The sequence below is a fragment of the Calypte anna genome, chromosome 1, assembly GCF_003957555.1.
Source record: "Calypte anna isolate BGI_N300 chromosome 1, bCalAnn1_v1.p, whole genome shotgun sequence".
In the NCBI taxonomy this organism is placed as follows: Eukaryota; Metazoa; Chordata; class Aves; order Apodiformes; family Trochilidae; genus Calypte; species Calypte anna.
The window spans coordinates 14,822,534-14,842,668 of record NC_044244.1 but is presented as its reverse complement, the minus strand read 5'-3'; the positions used below and the strand labels follow the sequence as shown (position 1 = coordinate 14,842,668).

Genomic DNA, 20,135 nt, shown 5'->3' with positions numbered 1-20,135 from the left:
AAAAAAAAATTATATACTTAGTCTACGACGTTTTAGAAGTGAACTGAGCTCACAGAAGGTGTGGAAGTTTGAGCCAGGAGCTGATACCTTCTAGAAATTAATCTAACCCAAGTCAGATTAGCCTTTTGAAAGAGAAAAAACAAGTAGTTTTGTGTTAAAGGGAGAAGATACTTTTTTGTAAGTTTGGAGTATTGTAACTAGCCCTAACAGAAAACAGACATGAAACACCTGAACAACTACCCAAAAATGTTTAATTCTGGCTGTGCATATTAAAAAAGAAAAATAGGCTAATAATAAACACAAGTTATAAATCTCTATTTATATCCCTATTTTATATAATCCCTATTGTCCCTGGACAAGACTAAAACAAAACTTGCTATCCTTATCCACAGCCACTCCTCCAGCCAGTTTTCTCTTTAGAAGAATCACATTCTCTCATGAAAGAATATTAAACCCTATTCTTCTCCCAACATTTTTTCCACTCTGAAATGTGTTTTCACAGAACAGATACCTGCTCATAAGTGTAGGAAGCAGCTGAATGTTCAGTGATGCACTGGGACTGGAGTGGAATTCAATGTTTCCAGCCATGTTGTCCCACAAGCGACCTCAGATGAAGAGCAGCATTTAATACTACCTGAACATTAGCAAATTCCGCTTCAAACTGTCAGTAATGTTATTTGGCTTAAAACAAAACTATTATGCATAAATTTATTTTTGAACTGATAAGAGATCATGTCTTAATTTTTTTTTTCAGACTTGTAGCTCAAATTCTCTGTAGGCTTCAGAAGCTGTGAACTAATGCACAGCTTTGTCAACACTGTCAATAGAAAGTTAATTTGAATTCCAGAAGCTGCATAGTGAATCTGAAGCAGGGAAAAGAAACAAAACCAGATCAAACTCTCCTGCCTTACAGTGCTTCCCTATACTTACATGAAGCTAGTTCTAAAACATACATAAAACATACATCTGAAGCAGTCTGCCCAAAAGGATCTTCAGACAGGCAATTTACCACCATTTCCAGGTAAACAATCAATTTATGTCAGCACACTGAAAAACATGGTGAAAGATGAGGGACTGATTTTGGTCAAAAGCCCCAGAAATAAGGCGAGCTTAAAACAGCCTGCCAGGTAAATACACTAATACCAGAATTCCTAGAGTATACAGACATTCCCAAACTCAGGTGAGCAAACTAAAGGTATAAGCAGAACTGTAAGATAGCAGAAATAAACTATAATTTAAAAAATATAGTAGTCATATTTCTATGCAAGGAAGAAAAACAATAATTGTTCTTTGTAGACTATATTTCTCAAAAGTCATACCTCTGAGAATAAGTCACAGTTTTAAAAAGCACTTTAGAGTTAAAAAAGAACCAGAAAATCTCATCTCTCTCTATTAATTGCTTACGACGGTAATTAATACTTTCAGTAGCCCTTCCCAAGTTTTGTAGAAAGCTCTTCATTGTTATCTGATTGTCCACTGAATTGAGGAAGCACACTTTTTCAAGACCAAATGGTCTTGAAATGGTCCATGGTTTATTTGCCTGCATTGCATGAACTTTTAATTACCCAGAGGAGTGCTTTTTTTGTGTGTTCAACTCAAAACAAATCCAATGGAGACATACACAGGAAGACTTTTTATTCTAAAGGGAATAGATGAAGAAAAAATTCTATGTATCAAATAGTTAAAACACATGAAAAAAATGGAGATATTTCTTTCAAGCATCTCATTCATTGCCCAGACTTCCCACAAAATCCAAAGGCAAAGCCCACCTGAAACTGACCCTTACATTTGGTATTGCCACAAGCAGGAATTTCAGGCTAAAGTTACTACTAACCATAATAGATTTGTGGGTTTCTTCAACAAATCCTTAGCCAAACTACTTTGTTTCCTTTTAATCCAAATACTTCCATACAATTTCATGGTTACAACAGCCACTGAATTACCTGAGAGAAGTTCCTTCAAATAAGGATCTGAGTGCCTGGAAGTGGAATGATTCTGAGTTTTCTACACAGTCCTCATAGTGCATCACAGTGCTACTAAGTTTCATTAAATAAGATCCCAGCTGATGTCTGATAACCATATCTGTACCTTTTTTAACACCAGGTATACCCTAGGATAGAAACGACTCTCAGAAGTAAGGGGAGAATTCTGATTAGGAATTAAAATATTGAAAGCTTCCAGTATCTCTCTAGAAAGATGCACGTCAAATAATTCCATCCAAAGGCACAGCCAGGAATACAAACAAGTTAAAATATTACTTAAGAAGAAATGGAAATATACTGGAATAAGGAAGGACTGAAGGTCCAGACCTCCTACCTAATAATATTCTATTTTAACTGACAGTTGGGTAAAGTTATGAGCAGAAACCTAATGGTAATGAGGTGATTTTACCTTTATATTATACATTCCCAACAAGGTAATACAAAATCTATAAAAGAAGACTGATTCACTGATCCAATAGAAAATTCAGCAAATTAAGTGAGACAAGCCTACAGGAGAGGAAGTATGGTATAGACAAATTTTTCTTGGTCTCACACAAAAAAGCTAAGCTATTACAAAGAATATATAAAGAATAATCATAATAACATAAGAAAATGTCTGATTTAGAACCAGTGTCCATTGCATAACATTCTGGTACAGACACAGAATGGTAGGTTAAATGTTACCATAATGTAATAATTATTTTCTTAATCATTCAGTGAATTTCCCAGACACAGCACGGTTCCATGCACCGAGCCTCAATAGTTTTACAAAGCCGGAATTACTAAGCATAACATGGAAAAAAGATGTCTTCATGATCAAAAGCTTACACATATACATGCATAAGAACAGACAGTAAAATTTAAAGGTTCAAAGGCATAGAGAGTAAAGCCATGAGTCTCAACCCTAATTCACATGGTTGGATGTGAAACATAGTTGGATAAATAGGGTTGGGGGACATGACACAGTTCTCCTAGTATAATTATGATCCAAGGTTACACATCCTTCATCTAACACAAAAATAAATGTCTAGTCTTAATGCAAATGATGTTCATTTCATCAAGATGTTAAGTTAGTAATACTCATCACTACTGATTTCACGTTTGCAGATGCCTTCACACAGAAAAACAGTGCAAACTGATACTTTTCTATGATTTGCTTTGAACACTGGAGTGTACTCAAACATACGGGAAATTAATGGTTTATTTAAAATGTTTCTGTTGGGTGTGATAATGACTTCTTTCCAGTCCAAAATTACCACTACACTGCCATCCTGTAAGACCTACAAAAGATGTGCTAGATACCTTTACTGTCACTCCACAGTGCTTGCTCTAGAATGAGCACTACAAATCCCTTTCTAATTTACTTAGGAGCACAAGTTACTTCATCTCCACCTGCTGTGTATTAAGCCACTGTGCCACTGCTTACCCGCATTGCTATGACTTGCCTGTTTTTATCTAAGGTGAAGTACAGACCTCTGCCTTAGCTGTACTAAAACCTAGAATTCTGCAGCAGGACAAGTCAGACATGTGTTGCTAAGAAGTCACTCCAGAACTCCCTCTTAGCAATGTCTTTGATCCTTCACTTGGCTGCAAACCCCTTCTGACCATCCTCTCCACTTTTTGTACCTCCAAGGCTTCAGAGCCTGAGCCCAAACACAGGGAAACTGGCAAGATCCATGGACTATTTGAAGCAAAGGCCACTTGCCTATAAACCACTGCTTCCACAATTCTTGGGGAGCTCTCTTCTATGTAACATCCTCTTCATTAGTCCTTCTATCCTTGATTTGCCTATCACCAGCTCCCTTTTGCACTACATCCCCACCACCTGAGAGGGAGATGATGATAAATGATGATTAAATGGAACTGTCTTGTAATACTCCCTTTCCCTTCTCAAAATGCAAGGTCACAACACCAAGTCACACTAGTGCAGAACAAAGCATGAAAAAGCAGTATTCATGACTGCCAGAAAAAAAAATGTCATTTGCATAACCAGTCATGGGGAAAGTATTTGTCAAAAGGAGATCCTTTTCCTGATACCAATCTGAAAATGCTAACATATAAGCATACTAAACAGTATCAGCAGCAGTGACTGGGCAGAATGTATTGGAAAGGATAAAGAAACATGAATCATTTGCTTAAGAGGTATCCCACGTGGAACAAAATACTTCTGAAACAGGAATCTGTTGCTGCATTTTTATCATTTTCAAGACAGAATGTGCTTGATGACCACATGGAAAATGAACTTTTCTGGTTTTATGACAGACATTACAGCCAAATCTTAAAGAAAGTATCTTAACACAGATTAAGTTCCCCTGTGATTCCTTATTTCCATTACAAGAATAGTTGATGAAACAGTTACAAAAGCCATTGTTTTTAGTGTGGGGCTTAAGAATATGTTATCCTTATGTTCTGTTACTCCCTGGCAGAGAAGAAGTCAATGACAGGATTCTTTTCACTTAGAGAACAACACCCTACAAAACCGGCGAAGATGCTCATGTATCAATTAGTGAAAAAGAACACCTGCTCTTTTTCAAGAAAAGGAAAGACATAATTATCTAAAAGTAAGATGGACATATTTTCAATCTATGAAATTCTCACCCATTTAATGCCACATACACAGTCAGTTTAGGATCATTAAAGCTTTTCGTAAAACCTGGAACGATGACCATGGAATCTGATAGGAACTACTACCATCACTATTAACTGGTGTTTTAAAACACTGTCTGCCACAAGTATGAGAAATAAGTATAAGAAGCTCTATGGGAAAATATCAAAGAAATGGCAAAAAAAAAACATACATAGCAAAATGAAGTAAGAAGTCTTCCCAGAAGCACACATTTGAGTAGTCAATACTTGAATAACTGGGAACAAAATAATGAATGGTAAGTTCCTCTTGCACTCTGCATGCCAAATTCAATACTGAAGATCCAGACAACTCCTCATTAATTACAATTTAATAATACTTGTAAGTTCCACCTGTAAGTCACAGAAAAGTAACAAAAAAAAAATAAATGTATGTTTTGATTCTAACATGCAACATATCTTGTCTCAACAACAAAATCTTTGGGTTAAATGGGATGAGGTGTAATTATTACCAAGTTATAATAAAAAACGAGAGTTCCTATAACTACCTAATGCCTATTTGCTAAGCATCTGTAGCAAGTGGGACAGTTTATACTTCTAACTGCCATCATTTTTTAATGCCCTTTAGTGACAACTCTGAAGCTGTAGATTACCTGAGAAGAAATCACAGAGATTCCTCCTAGGAATGTGCTTGATTTAACTAAACTCAAGAAACACAGTAAGTTAAGGGCTGGGGAGTGTATGTGTAGGGAAATAAGACCAGCACATGCCAGAAAGCTAAAAACCTCATAATTAGGGTGCCAGTCTAAGTTGCAAACACAGAGAGGACTTATTAAACAACTCAGCTGGAGCTAGTCCTACTGCAGCTTTACAACACTGCATTTCACTTATATACACATAGTGAAACAGCAGCATGGACCAAGATTTAAGAGAAACAAGGTCATACCCAATAGCCCAGTGACTAAAAATATGAGTGGATGGGTCAAACACTGGTTTCTTTTATTTCCACAAAGAATAAAAACTTTCATAGTGGATATTAAGAAGCTCTCCAAGGAATCAAGCAGCCCAATCCCTAATTAGGATCAACAACCTCAGCATAGGACTCTTAAGCCCAAGCTGATGTATGAATATTCACTTCAACTTTTTATCAAATTAACTTCAAAATATTTCATTTCCCTCTTCCAAAATGAAGAACAAGAAAAAAGCATCCAAAGCCTAAAAAAAAAAAAATAAAAAAGGGAGAAAAACAATCCAGCTGTACTTCACAGTGGTGATCAGTATTTTGAAAATACCTTCTCTAATGGCAAATAACTTTTTCCAGCTACCTAGTTATTAATTGTAAGGCAGAAAACCAAACCATCTTGAGGCAGTGAGGTTAGGTATTATAAGGCACTGAATCTCAACTTATATAGACGTAAAATAACTTCCTCTTTTTTTTTCTATCAGCTCTAAGAAGTTACAGTATTTTCCTATCATTATTAAGGAAGCAAGGTTAAAATTAAGATAAGCCTTACTTAAAAGCCTTAGTTGAGATTCCCATGTTAACACTTTCAGCACAAAGCAAAGGAAAAATACGCAGGAGACAGAAAGTCAAATGAATGGTAACCTTTCTTTGTAAGTTCAAACATATGCATATAGATTATGGTATAAGGAGACAATAGAGTAAAAAAAGCATTTTATTTAGATGCCTTATTCTCTTGAGGGCAGAAAATAATTTTCAGAAGCTGCCTTTATTCAAAATTAATCTCTATATTAAATGCCAAGTTTTACAAATCTTTCCAGGGGCTGCTTATCTATAATACATTCAGCCAGGATAGGGATTCTGGATAATTCAGGCATGTAAAATGCCTTCTGACCTTCCTAATATCTGTTTGGCTTTTTCTTTTGACAAAAGAAACTAAACTTTGTTTTATTTATTTCCACTCTTCCAGATGTGCATTCTTAAACTGAGTAAATTTTTGAGCATATTCTCCCATAAACATAGGTGGTATAAATCTAGAATATCACACAACTTTACTTTTTCATCACTTTAGAAATCAGAACCTGTTAATTTTTTAAGCTGTAAGTATATGAAATATTTGAAACAGCAAATCAGACAAGAAAAAGGAAACACCAAGCCTACAACTTCAACAGTGATTCCAATTTTTCTCTCTTCATTGATAGGCAGAGAGGTAAACAAGCATTCAGCATACCTGCTCCAACTTCTTTTTCTTCTTCTTCGATGTTGTTTTTGATACTGTCATACTCCTCATCAATTGCCTGGTTGCCACGCATTTGAGACAGAATTCTCCGTGCTCTCTGAGTCTGCCCTTTCTGAATGAGCCAGCGGGGACTTTCAGGTAGAAACAGGAATCCAAGAAACTGTATAATTGCTGGAACAGCCGACAGGCCAAGCATGTACCTGGAAACAAGCAAATAAATATCTAATATTTGCCTTCAAAAATAATATAAGATTTTTACAGCTACTCAAACTGTAAGTTACAAATCAAACCCTCCTCCCCTCATATTCTTTATCACCAGAAGTTAGGCATGGCAAGACTCATTTTCTGCAAGTATCTTAGGATACAGAATTCTTGTTTTCAATTCATGGAAAACTAAAAGGCATGTTGATTGTTCTTTCACTAGGGACCATACAGACACTGGTCCCTAGAACACTAAATCAGATGAAAACTCTGAAACATTTCAATAGTTTGGAAACTGATAACTTTGATTTGAGCTACAAGTCAAAGATAAGAAAAACAAACTAACAAAAAACAAACAAACAAACAGAAAAGAAAGCAAAGGCACTGAGAACAAAAGGGTACTGCTGATGTCAAAAATGAGACTGAAATCCTGCTCCTTGTTTTAGAGATATATTAAAAAAAACCACCAAAGCCAGCCAACGAAAAATGCTTAATTTGATTGGTAATATATATACACAGACACAAATAACCAAGGAATGTGCCTGTTTTGTAAAGATATAGCTGGGTTTATTTTTGAAAAATTCCGAGTATAAGCAGAAACTCTGAAATATTTCATTTCACCAGCAACAGCAATTTGCACCAGATCTTTTAGGCAGCCTGCTCTTAAACCTTCAGCCAGCCTCAACGTTAGGTTTTAAAGCAGAGCTGCATTTTCGATGCCCAGGGGGACGTTTACTATATACAGTATACACTATATACAGGCTAGATCTCCACTCAAGAGAATTAACAAGCTTTCAAGGATCAGCACTGACACCTGTGTCAACACCCACAGATACTGTCATGATACCATGATTTGTCCCAGTTAAAGTCACTGTGGAAGAAAAGCATATCACCAGCATTCATGAGTGGTCCTGATCTATAAACTCCACATTTTTATATTCTTTCAATAAAAAACTAAGAATAACAAGAGTTGAAGAACAATGTGTAGTTTTGTTCTGCTTTTTAAATCTGAGCTTTCCTCATTCGTGCTCCACTGCGATTTTTTTCACTTCCACTAAAGACTTCAAGCAGTGCTGATGTCACCTGCTCATTATTGCAGCTATCATGGGTTTCACCTCAGTGGTTATAATCATTAAAACACCCACAGAAACTAGCCCTCAGACTGAATACTGGGTTAGTCTGTACTCATAAACAGGTTCACACTTTGACATCACCCAGATTAGGGAGATTTGCTGATCTCTCTTCATACCGCAGGATGCCTGCTTCCACACAGATAATTCAGCAGTCTCTCACCTGGATGTTTTTATAAAGCACCCTGGGAAATGAGGTTGCTAATAGAGAAGGAAAGACAGCACAACCATCAATGGAAACCTTGTTTTAGGTCAATGCACCAAATGTATTTGTCAAGTCCTAATGCATTTTGGATTATAATGGAACAATACTTTCTTCAAGACATTTCTAGATTTAACAAAGAAAACACCCAAAAGGTAATGCAAAGAGGATGCCATCATAGGACAACATGCATGCAGGCCAGTTTTCTTATCCTTACACTGACACCTCAAGTTCTTCCTAAAAGCAGCAAAAAATTCCGAAGGTCATCCAGTCAGTCTTGGTCTAGAAAGGCATTTGTGAGGAAGTCTCTTACTTGTTAACACTTTAAGAATGGTATAGTTCATAATTAGATTTTTTAAAAATTAAAAACACACTGAAGAAAATAAATTCAAAACACAAAGCCTGTGGAAAGATTATTAGGTGAGTAGTCTTTAGCCAATGTGTCTAGCAAGTGTCACTAGTTCACTAATGTTCTCATTCATTAAAGTCCTCATTTCTTCCTATGCTCTTCCCTCTTCAAACATTTTGGTAGCTGTATACTGGAATCACCTTTACACATTCACCACAGAAGCTCGCTACAATTACAGTGGTAATTGTACAATACAATTACTTGCTACAATACCACAATTACAGTGATATTTAGAAAGCCTTTTCTATTTCAAATGAAGAGTTGAACAAACCCATAGAGATTAAATACAAAATCACTGTATTCTGTTAACCTACAAGCAAAGAATCTTTCAATACATCTAAATAAACAGATCTAATACTTTACACTCTCATTAGCTAATTTCTGCTCCTCCAAAGCCCTTCAATCCCTTAAATGCAGCAGCAGAGCCTCCAGAACTAACCAGTTGGGTATGTGCAATGATCTTTCAAGGCAAAAACAGTTGACACTCCTGAAAGCTTGATCCACCCTATTAAGGCTACTAGTTGGATTCTATGTGATTGTTTATCACAGGCACAATGAGAAAAGGAAATTTACAGAAAGTGCTCACTCATTAAAGTCAGTTTCCAATCAACATGTTTCTTGTCAGAGTTGAATACAAGGAGCAGCCAAGAAGGAGAATGTTCAGTTAAGAACATTGGAAGTTCAAGAGTTGTTGCAATTTCCAGATCAAGCAAGAAGGATATAACCAATTTAGAGGAAAAGCAGGCAATATTAGATACATGGTGCAGTGAGCCAGTTTTCAGAAATCTAATATAGTTCTTTCCTATACAGAATACAAGACTTTGTACTTGAGCCCAGATGTCTAGCAGACCAGAAAAAATCCAGCATGAAATTTAATAAGCCTGCTGTAATGTTTCTCCTTCTTGGACATACTACTGCAAAGATGCCATTAGCACTGTTTATAAAGCTAACCTGACATAAGTCAGCTTAAATATTTATTTTCCTTGTTTTATTTTTGTTTAATATCCAACATTTCAAGGAGAAAGCAGAGCTGGGGAAAAGTAAAGTTTCTTATTGTTTTTTTGGAGCAGTCCCATAGTTAGCCATCCAGTCACTCAAAGTTTCAATAATTATCCTTCTTACACTTGATGACTCAGGAGTGAACATCTGTGGCATGTGTTTGCTGGCCACTCTTTTCAGGTGACAGACCATCTGTACTCTTTCCTCCTCAGTCTTAGGTTGCAGTAAACCAGCTGAGGAAAGACAAGCACACAGGTCCCAATTAACAGGTCCAGCACTGCAGCAGAGAATCCTTGGATACCTCTTCACTAGTAGCAAAGCTTCAGTTTCTGCCCAGTACATCATCCATAGTTTCACTTCACTTTGTTCAATTCTGCAGAAAAAGTATTTGGCCTACACATAACACATAGTATTGCTGCATTTGCAAAGCTTTCCAGCAGGAGCCAGCAGGCTGCAAGAAACAGTAACTCCTCACTGTTCAACACACCATGATGAATGGGGAAGAGCAGGACCAGCAGCATGAGAAAGAGCTACCAACCAGAAATAGCAATGGAGCTCTAACCAGAGTGTACAACGTGAAAGGCTGAGAGAACTGAATCTGTGCTGCCCAGAAAAAAAGATGATTGGGAGGAGATCTAATTGCACCTTTCACAACTGAAAAGGAGCTCATAGAGGAGGTGGAGACAGACTCTTCTCAGGTGTACACTGAAGTGGCAAGAGTCAATAGTTACAATGAAACAGCAACAAAACATTCAGATGAAGGATGAGAAAAGACAATTCTTCTTAGTAAGAGTGAATGAGCATCTGAACAAGTTGTCTTGAGAGGTGGAAATGCCCACAGCTGAAGATTTACAAAAGTCAGTGTCTTGTATAGCTCTGATCAAACACCCAACTTGCTAGTCTTACTCAATCCATTTTAGACTTCCCTTTATATTTTTTTCAGTTCAGACAGGTTAGAAGGCCTCAATTATATCAGTGTAGTCCATTTTCTGTTCCAAACAACACGTAAGTTACAGGAATGCAAAAGTTCTTCTCAGTTGTGTGGCATTTCAGTGGGTAAGGGCCTCGTTCCTGTTTAAGGTATAGCAGCATTTGAAACACCCATGTTTTACATCTACTTTTGACAATTATTATTGTCTTCCACCTAATCTCCCACTTCAGCTAAATATATTTACAAATTAACATATTAAAAGATGGTAACTTGTATGTGTGTAACAAACTGGGAGGAAATTTTTCACTTAAATAACATTTACATATAACTGTACTTGTCAATCCTACATCACTGCTTGATTTCAAAACTGACACGTTCTATACTACAATGCTACCTCTTTGATCTTTTACAAAGAAGTCTACATGTCTGCTTTTGAACTGCAAATATTTAAGCTAGGGAATCTTTGTTCATCTGAACAATTAAACAAAAAGCACAGCTCCAATAAATTTGTTAACTTGTATTTTTCTTCCAGTATGCTAGTAATTACTGCAACACATGCTACAAACACATTCTTACCTCCTATGTGTCAACCCTCTAATGGGAAAACCAGACTTACATCCACAAAAGCTTTCCCTAGCTGAATCTCGAGCCACTGAGAAACTGAACTCAAAAAAATCTGCCTGAACAGAAAGTGCACAGCACCTGTAACAGTGACTTAAGAGCTCCTTTTGTTAGTGAGTATCTTTACTTGTCCATTGCCCCCATGCATAGGGAGCCATTATATTCACAAACTACTTAGGCTAAAAGTTGATTTAAAATATTAAAACAACTCCTGAATAACTGGCATCAGGGATTGAATACTTCAGTTTGTATTTTAACTAGAAATGCGTTACTGCGTTTCATTAACATTTCTTAATATTGAACATATTTCTCCAGAAAGTGATTAGCAGTCTATAAGAACTAAGCTTTTCTTTCAGTGAAGGTTGTTTCTCTATTTCCCATGAACAGACACATAGTCTGCCAGAGAATGCAACTGCATTGTAGTCATATGGTCATCAAAAGCCTTATGCAAAAATACAAAATGCTATTTTTATTTGAGCTAAAGTAATCAGTGCCTTTTCAGAAAGCACAAAGCAGAGCTAAACCTAAAATTAATTTAAATTAACAAAACTGCATGACGTAACTTTTTTCTTAAGGTCAAAATGTAACCTCTTTTTACAAAAGAGTCAAAGGAAGCAATCACATAGACAAAGAGTAAAACCTCAAAATTCTCAACTCTTCAGACATAAATTAAACCATAGATTCATTAAGAAGAAAACATTAAGTTTTTTGTATAATGTGTATTTCTTTACAATATAAAGAAATCAGCTTCCAAGTTTTTCTGTGTACCAAGTCCCAAATTAATTTTTTTCTAATTTAAATCTGAAGCATCATTGCAACTCGAAATCCTTACTCAGCTCCATTTGAATCCAAAGAATGCAATAATATGCATAGTGCATGTTTTTGGGTTGCAGTAGAATCCTACAAATTCTTTTCAAATAGCAAAATTATTCCAGGCTGTAGGAACCAAAATGAAAGGCACTAAAAGAACATGAGTCCCTTTTCCAAGAGCGCTTCAAGAGGAAAGTATAATTAAGCAGAAGTTGCCACAAGGTGGAATGTGCAGACTAAGTTACTCCGCTTACACATTTCTGTTAATTAGTTTTTCAAATCATCACTACAACTAAAATACTGAACCACTGAAATAACCTCTCTCAAATGACACATCACCATAAAGATGGTAGGTATAAGGCTATAGTCCAGAAACACCTAGTGATGTCTACAGGAAGAACATAATACTCAGAAAATAGAGTAAAAGATATTCATATCAATCTATAGCCTAAGCTTTTAACTACAAAGGTACGTTACAATATCCATTCTTTTAATTCTGATTGGATTACTACAGCTCAGATCAAGAGTATTCTAAATACACCTCTGTTTTGCACATACAGCATCATCATTACTGGAAATTTGCCTTTCAAAAAAATCAGCATGTAATTACTTTACAGCAGAAGGCAAGATAGTTCCATAAACACAATGACAATCATTCAAGCTAGTTGATGCATATGTATTGCTCATCCATTTTAAAGCTTAGTAAAGTCAAAAAACCTAATCATCCTGTGAATATTAAGCCTAAGTGAAAGCAGTCTGGATAGCATTTAGGAAGAGTTTAATATTAAAGTTCCATTTCAGTACACAATTTTACCACTCTATATGTAAACTCCATTTTACCAACAAGAATTAGAATAGCTGTCAACCAAATCAAAACCATGCCAGTTCTGCTTTTAGCAAGGAAGACTCACAAACCTCCATCCATCCTTTGCGAGGTAGCTGAAGATTCCATCAACAACACTTGCAAAAAACTGCCCTCCAGTGATGAACAGAGTGTTAATGGTGACTAATCTGCCTCTTAAGTGCGGTGGAGCAACTTCTGCGATGTACACTGGCACAGTCATAGATGCTACACCTACAAGAGTAAATTAAAATACAGTTATAAAATCAAGAGATACTACAACCTTTTTAAAATAATGTAATATTTTACCACTTTAATGGAAAGAGCTGGAAGGATTTGATTTCTAGGTTCCAAAAGTTGAAAAGAAAAATACTACTGACCTATAAAAGAATAACCCAGAGCAAACAAGTACACACACTGGATGCTGGCAGCTGCATGCCAAGTTCAAAGTGTGACAGAATGGTATCAGGAATAACTCATTTAAATTCATATTGCATGTATGCCAAGATTGTATGCTAAGATTTGGAAAAGCTGCCTGCCCATGGCTTGGATGGATATATACTCTGCTGGCTTAAACACTGGCTGGATGTCTGGGCCCAAAGTGTTGTAGTCAATGGAGTTAAATCCAATTGGTGGTCAATCACAAGTGGTGTCCCCCAGGGCTCAGTGCTGGGGCCATTCCTGTTTAACATATTTATTAATCATCTTGATGAGGGGATCGAATGCACCCTCAGTAAGTTTCCAGATGACACCAAGCTGGGAGGGAGTGTCAATCTGCTGGATGGTAGAAAGGCTTTACAGAGGGACCTGGACAGACTGGATTGTTGGGCTGAGACCAACAGTATGAAATTCATTAAGTCCAAGTGTCAGGTCCTGCATTTTGGTCACAACAACCCCAGGCAACACTACAGACTTGGAGAAGAGTGGCTGGAAAGCCTGGCAGAAAAGGACCTTGGTATATTGATTGTCAGTCAGCTGAATATGAGCCAGCAATGTGCCCAGGTGGCCAAGAAGGCCAATGGCATCCTGGCTTGTATCAGAAACTGTGTGACCAGTAGGACTAGGGAAGTGATCCTGCCCCTGTACTCAGCACTGGTGGGGCCCCACCTCGAGTACTGTGTTTATTTTTGGGCACCTCAATACAAAAAGGACACTGAGGTGTTGCAGCAGTCCAAAGAAGGGTAACAAATGTGGTGAAGGGTTTGGGAAACATCCCTTATGAGGAGCAACTAAGGATGTTGGGTCAGTTTAGACTGGGGAAAAGGAGGCTGAGGGGAGACCTTATCACTCCGTACAAATACCTAAAAGGAGACTTTAGTGGGGGTTGGTCTCTTCACACTGGTGACAGGACAAGGGGAAATGGTATCAAGTTGTGTCAGGGAGATTTAGGTTTGATATCAGGAGAAATTTCTTTACATAAAGGGTTGTTAAGCACTGGAACAGGCTCCCCAGGGAGGTGCTTGAGTCTCCATCCCTGAATGTGTTTAAAAATCACCTGGATGTGATGCTTGGGGACATGGCTTAGTGGTGGGGCATAAGAAATATTTAGGTTCAGGACAAGGTTGGACGCAATGATCTTGAAGGTCTTTTCCAGCCTGAGCAATGATTAATTAGAAAGCATACAGTAGTATTACTTCCTATAAATTATACAATAGCTCTAATGAGCCATTTATGCAAAAGGTACTCACGGGGAACACACACAGGAGAAGGCACGCACACAGAGACCATAAAAACAGGAGTTCAGTAGTGTGTAAATAGCAGAGCTGGGTGCAGTACATGCCTCGGTGATCCAAATCCAGCAATAAATTCATGCTCTCATTTAAAGGAAATTTGTATCCCTAATTCCTTTAAGAGAACCAACAGTGACAACCAGCAGCAATTTTTGTAGTTAAAACTGGTGTCAGCACACACACACAAAACCACATTTTGACTGAAGCCAGCTGAGATAAGAGGAGCACAGTAAGCAGAGCAGAAGCAGACATCTCATCTTTCAGCCTAAGGCAGCTCCACCACATCCACACTGACAGCCCCACACCAGCACAGGCCAGTGACTTCTCCCAGCAGGAAAGGGGGTCACCTAAAGTTGTGCAGGCAGTTCCTGAAACACAGGAACTCGACTCATGGCATGGCAGAATGGCTTCCTTATAAAATGGTGGAGGCTTCAGCCAGAAGCACCCCACTGCCTGGCTGACTCACCAAACTAAGAGTACAAAATCATCTCTAGCAACATGGTTAGCCTGACAGAACTGCTGGGAGCCTCCAAAAGCTCCAGTGAGGAATACAAATTGTTTAATAATAAAATGCCGTCAGAAGATCCTTTTGTTATGATAGGTAAACGCTCACAGCAGCCTCTCAGTATGATAACCCAGTTCCTGGCAGTGCTTCCCAGGACAAGCTAATGCCTCCTCCTCTTATTGACTGAGCAACCCATATGGAATAATTAAAAAAAAACCACATAAAAGTGCCAGGAAAAGTAACATTAAAAATTTATTCAACCATTTTTCAAAGCCAACCAGAATGCACCATGGGAAAATGCACCCAAATAGCCCTTTGCATGATTGATAGAGAAGCAATTTTTCAAATGCTGTCCTCCATTACAAGTATTTTTCTCACATCTTTCACATCAGCATTTGAAATAATTACAATTAAAATTATGTAGACAGCACATATGTAAGGGAAAAGCCACTATGGGAAAGCACAGAAGCACTGAGAACTCACACAAGGCAGCAGCCCAGGAGGAGGGTAAGGGTCCTACAACTGCAGCAGCCCTTTTCAAAAACATGGAAATGAAATAGCATGATTGAATGCAGAGCAATAGGAATGAAATGAGAGACCAAGCCCTGCAACACATTGCTAACAGGTATGGAAAAAACAGGCAACAAATGGTTGTGCTTCTGTCTTTCAGGGCACACAAGGAGAAAACTGACCATCCTTACAACCTTGGAAGCTACTGAAAGTTACTCCCCATCCTCTCTCATGCCCTGCAAACACAGGTATTAAAAACTTTTAAAAATAACATACACACCCAAGAAGGATATTTTTGAACTAGCTAATCATCTACTGAAGCTAATTCAAGGGGTGAAGATGGCAATGTGTATGTGGATTTTACTGGAAAGTAGTTAGAAAGATGTGCACAACCAAAACCAAGATAAGCTTTGTAAAAAGCTACCTTTCTTCCCCCCCGAGTCAATTCATAGAGAAGGCTGATTTTACACAGAATTTGTAAACTTGCTCAAAACATGGCAGTCAAATCTGCTTTTCAGGCATCCAAAAAGCCAAGCCACACCACTGATGAGACCAACAACTATTGCTAACATTTAGTGCACATCAGCAGTCCTGGGACACTGCTAGAACCAACACAAATGCACAACTTGCCATTTAGAGGTGAAAATAAAGCCTGTTGCTGTTAAATTAAGGATAGTGCTAGAGTTAAAATGTGTTTGCAGACTGTCTTGATCAAGAAGCACCAGGACAGCAGGAGGTTTTGTCTTTCTGCTGCATTCCTGCTACCAACTTAATGATTACAGGAATCATCAGAGGGATGTGAACAGTCCCATCACAAGTCAATGATACTAACTATTCAGCTGGGATTAATACAATAGCTGAAATTATTTATTATCAAACTTGTGATGAGCAGTTTATGAGTTTTTAGAAAAACCTAAGGAGTTTTAGTACAAAAATCACACAAAATTGTTTGGATTGTTAGGGATATTTGGAAATCATCTAGTTCAACACCTGTTCAAGTAGGGTCAGCTACAGCAGGCTGCCCAGGACCATGCTCAGTTAGGTCTTGACCATCCCCACAGGTGTAACTCCAACCAAAATGACTCTGGGATTCTGCAGCTTCCATGTCAGCTTTCTCATCACGAGACTAATCACAACATTGCTGTGAAAAACAGCCTTTTTGGCTTCGTAGTCAAACCTTACTTCCTCTACTGGGTTTCCCAAACACAGAGGTTCAAAACATGCAAACAAACCTCAGTTCAAAAGATAAATTTCTGTTACGCATTTCCAGTTATCATTTAAATATCAAAACATCCTGTGTTACTCTGAGTCTGAACCAGAGTGTGGCAGGAGGCTTCAGGAAACAGGAGGAGGCAATTAGGAAAGCCTCCCTGGTTTGTCTGGCTGCTATCCAGAAGCCTTCACACACAGAAACAAAGTTCTTTCTAAAAAAAATCACCAGGTGTAAAATTGCTATTATGAAACAGATCAAATTAATGAAAAAAAAAAAATCATACCACTTTAAGGGAATAGTCTTTTATATTCTGTTATTTACATTACAGATTTGCTTTCAATAGCCTTAGAATGCATCAACATCTTCCAGATTTTCCTCCTTCAATTTCAATTTAAGACATAGAAGAGTAATTTCTTGTGAAAAGGCAGAGAAGGAAGCAATTAAATTGGCATTAAATGATAATCAACTATAAAAAAATCTCTAAAATACATAATCAGTACTCATTATTTAGTTGTTTTAATAGATAGCTATTAAAGAAATTTTAAAACGAAGAACAGCTTTCCTAACAAAATAAATATGGCTGCAATGCTATCTTTTCTTACTCTTTCATAAAAAGAATGGTTTAATTTAGACTTAGATGACATACTGTAATATGCTCTCACTGTTAAACTGCTCACATCAAATATGAGATTCTTGCTACAGGCAAGTATATTACTACCTAACCAATAAAGCTGGTAAGTGACAAGATGTGAGGAAAAGAAAATCAAAACAATTAACTGGAAATCTGTCAGAGAAATTTTAAGTACCACAGCTATAAAATCTGAGGAGAGAGACCAGACAAGCCCAATCCTTATCCACCTGAGTAAGCAAGGCATTAGCCTTCTTCTCTTGTTAAGAATATAGTTCAGAAAAAAATATAATAGAAGGTTCATTTAATTTAGACCATCTAATTATAATACAGGAAGCATTATTTAACATGATGGACCTAGATCATCACATTAAATGTTTTTTCCCTTATAAGATCATTTGAAGACTAATTACTAGAGCTGCTACTACAGTCTGCAGACTTACCATTGGAAAGAAATGACATGAGAGTACACAGTTCAATTTTAAGACAATCTTTAGAAAGCATATGTAAAGAGGCATCCTCAAATAACACCATCCAGACAGGTATTTTCAGTATGGACATGTAAGTATCACAAAGAACTCACGAAAAATTCAGGAATTAAGTCAACAAACCTAGTGACAGAAGTGACAAAAAGGTCATGAATGAGAACTCAAATGATAATTAGGAGAATTAAAAATATATCATAAGAAATGAAATTAAGGTAGCAAAACAAAAGGACTAAAAGAATTCAAGTTCTCAGGAATAAATACTAAGGAAACAGAATAATTCTGAAGACTTTTTTGCAAGGTCAGATGGATATAAATGTATCTGTAGACACCAGGACTTCCACTATAGCTCCAGCTGTGCATTTAGCAGATGTGAGGGAAGGTGTGTCATAAAAACAGATGAGCAACAAAAGCAGAAGATGGGGTATGGAACAAAAGGCACTTTTATTCCTATCATAATTCAAAAAGTTGTAAGGTAGAGGGATGTAAGTGCCACTCATTTCACAGGCATCAATCTAGTGTCAGGAGCAGCAAAAACATTGGGAAGGAACATTTGTTGTTGCTGTTCAGATTACCACACAAAAGGTTCAGAAACACAAGAGATAGGTGACAAGAATTGGGTATATAAAAAAAGCTCCACATAGCCCAATCAGCCTTTCATGCTTAGGAATAAAGAAGACTGATGGTCAACTAGGAATCTGAAGGAGGCAGATCCAGGAGCTACTGTCTCTGCACCATGGTTCTGTCTCTCCTCCCCTCCAGATTGTTCTGACCCTTCACATCAACACCAGGTAAAACAGAGAATGCAACCAGCTAAAAGGATATCCAGCTGCCCATTAAGGTGTTTGTACCACTTAACTCCCTTAAACAGTTCATGATGAAATCTAAAGCCTGTACGAGGCCATAGGCAGGACTGTATGTGGAGACTCATAATGGAGACAGGACTGAACTGCTATGGGGCTCCAGACTGTCCAGTTGTGAAACAATCACAAAAAAACAAGCAGTTGAACCATTAATTGCTATTAACGCAAAAAAAAAAAAACACAACAAAAAAAAACAAAAAAAAAAAACCAAAAAAAACCCCCAACATAGCTCATTACAGAAATTTGTATTGTTAGGAGTTCCAAATGAACAGGCAGAAAAAGAAGTTATAAAACATTTCCTGTCATGTGAATGCTCATGGGAATGAGGCATTCTTCACCAAAAAATATAAACTCTACTTAAGATACTTAAACAAGGTAATAATTTGGGTTTTTTCATGTATTTAGAATGAACTTGTGAGAGCAAATTTTCATTACAGTGTTAAACTTTAATGCAACCACTTCATTAAGAAGCTGGCCATAGTGGTTTGTACTATTTGTAAGGATTCCAAGAAGCTTTAGCAACTGATTCTACAGATGGAGGACGTGTGGAGGGAACCTGATAACAATGAAAGTTTATAGGAAATCAAATCCAGAAATAAATATTACTAAACAGCTTAACAGAGACTGTTATCCTAGGAGAGAATCTGAGTAGGAACTTAAGGTTTGGTTGTTTTTTGAGTTTTTAGGGTTCTTTGCTTGATTTGTTTGGTTTGTTATTTCAAATAAATAGTAAATTCTACAAGCACCAGAGGGAAACTTGCCAAGCTACAGCTGAACACTATGCTAATGTTTTCTTCCAGGAACTTTGCATGAAATCTGATAAACTTCTTACATCTTGCACATTGGACATGCAATCTAAATTTAGTGCCTTGAAAAACTATTGATCCCAGAAGTACATCAGATTATACAAAGAGACTTTAATCAAGTATTTTCTTTCAGTTGTGTTCCCACAAATTATACTGTGAGGTTTTCACTTTATTTCTGAGAAGAATGGCATTCTTGCCAGACAGTAATTTTAGAACACTGCTATATTCAATATCCAAAACTACAAGGGCAGTACACGGGTCAACTTTTTGAAAGAACTGACAAGTTCCAGAATAATTGTATATTCTTTACTTGTCAATCTAAAGAAGAATCCAGTTAAGCAACTTGTGGAGAGAAGAATGTCTGCCATTGACAACATGGATCCATTTTAACTGCAAAGGCCATTTATTTTAAGAGACCCTTGGCTTCCACAAACACATACGGGAGCTGCAACAACAGTGATCTCTCTTCTACAGACAAATTCACA

General features: G+C 37.2%; 1 protein-coding gene across 1 annotated transcript in view; it reads right to left on the bottom strand.

Moving 5' to 3' along the window:
* SLC2A13 (solute carrier family 2 member 13) overlaps positions 1-20,135 on the bottom strand; it is a 149,423-nt gene that overhangs the window by 105,540 nt on the left and 23,748 nt on the right. Inside the window, exons 2-3 of the mRNA XM_030463574.1 lie at positions 12,985-13,144; positions 6,758-6,966 (exon numbers count right to left, since the gene is read on the bottom strand). Of these exons, the coding sequence (XP_030319434.1) occupies positions 6,758-6,966; positions 12,985-13,144 (369 nt within the window). The remainder of the gene's footprint in view (positions 1-6,757; positions 6,967-12,984; positions 13,145-20,135) is intronic.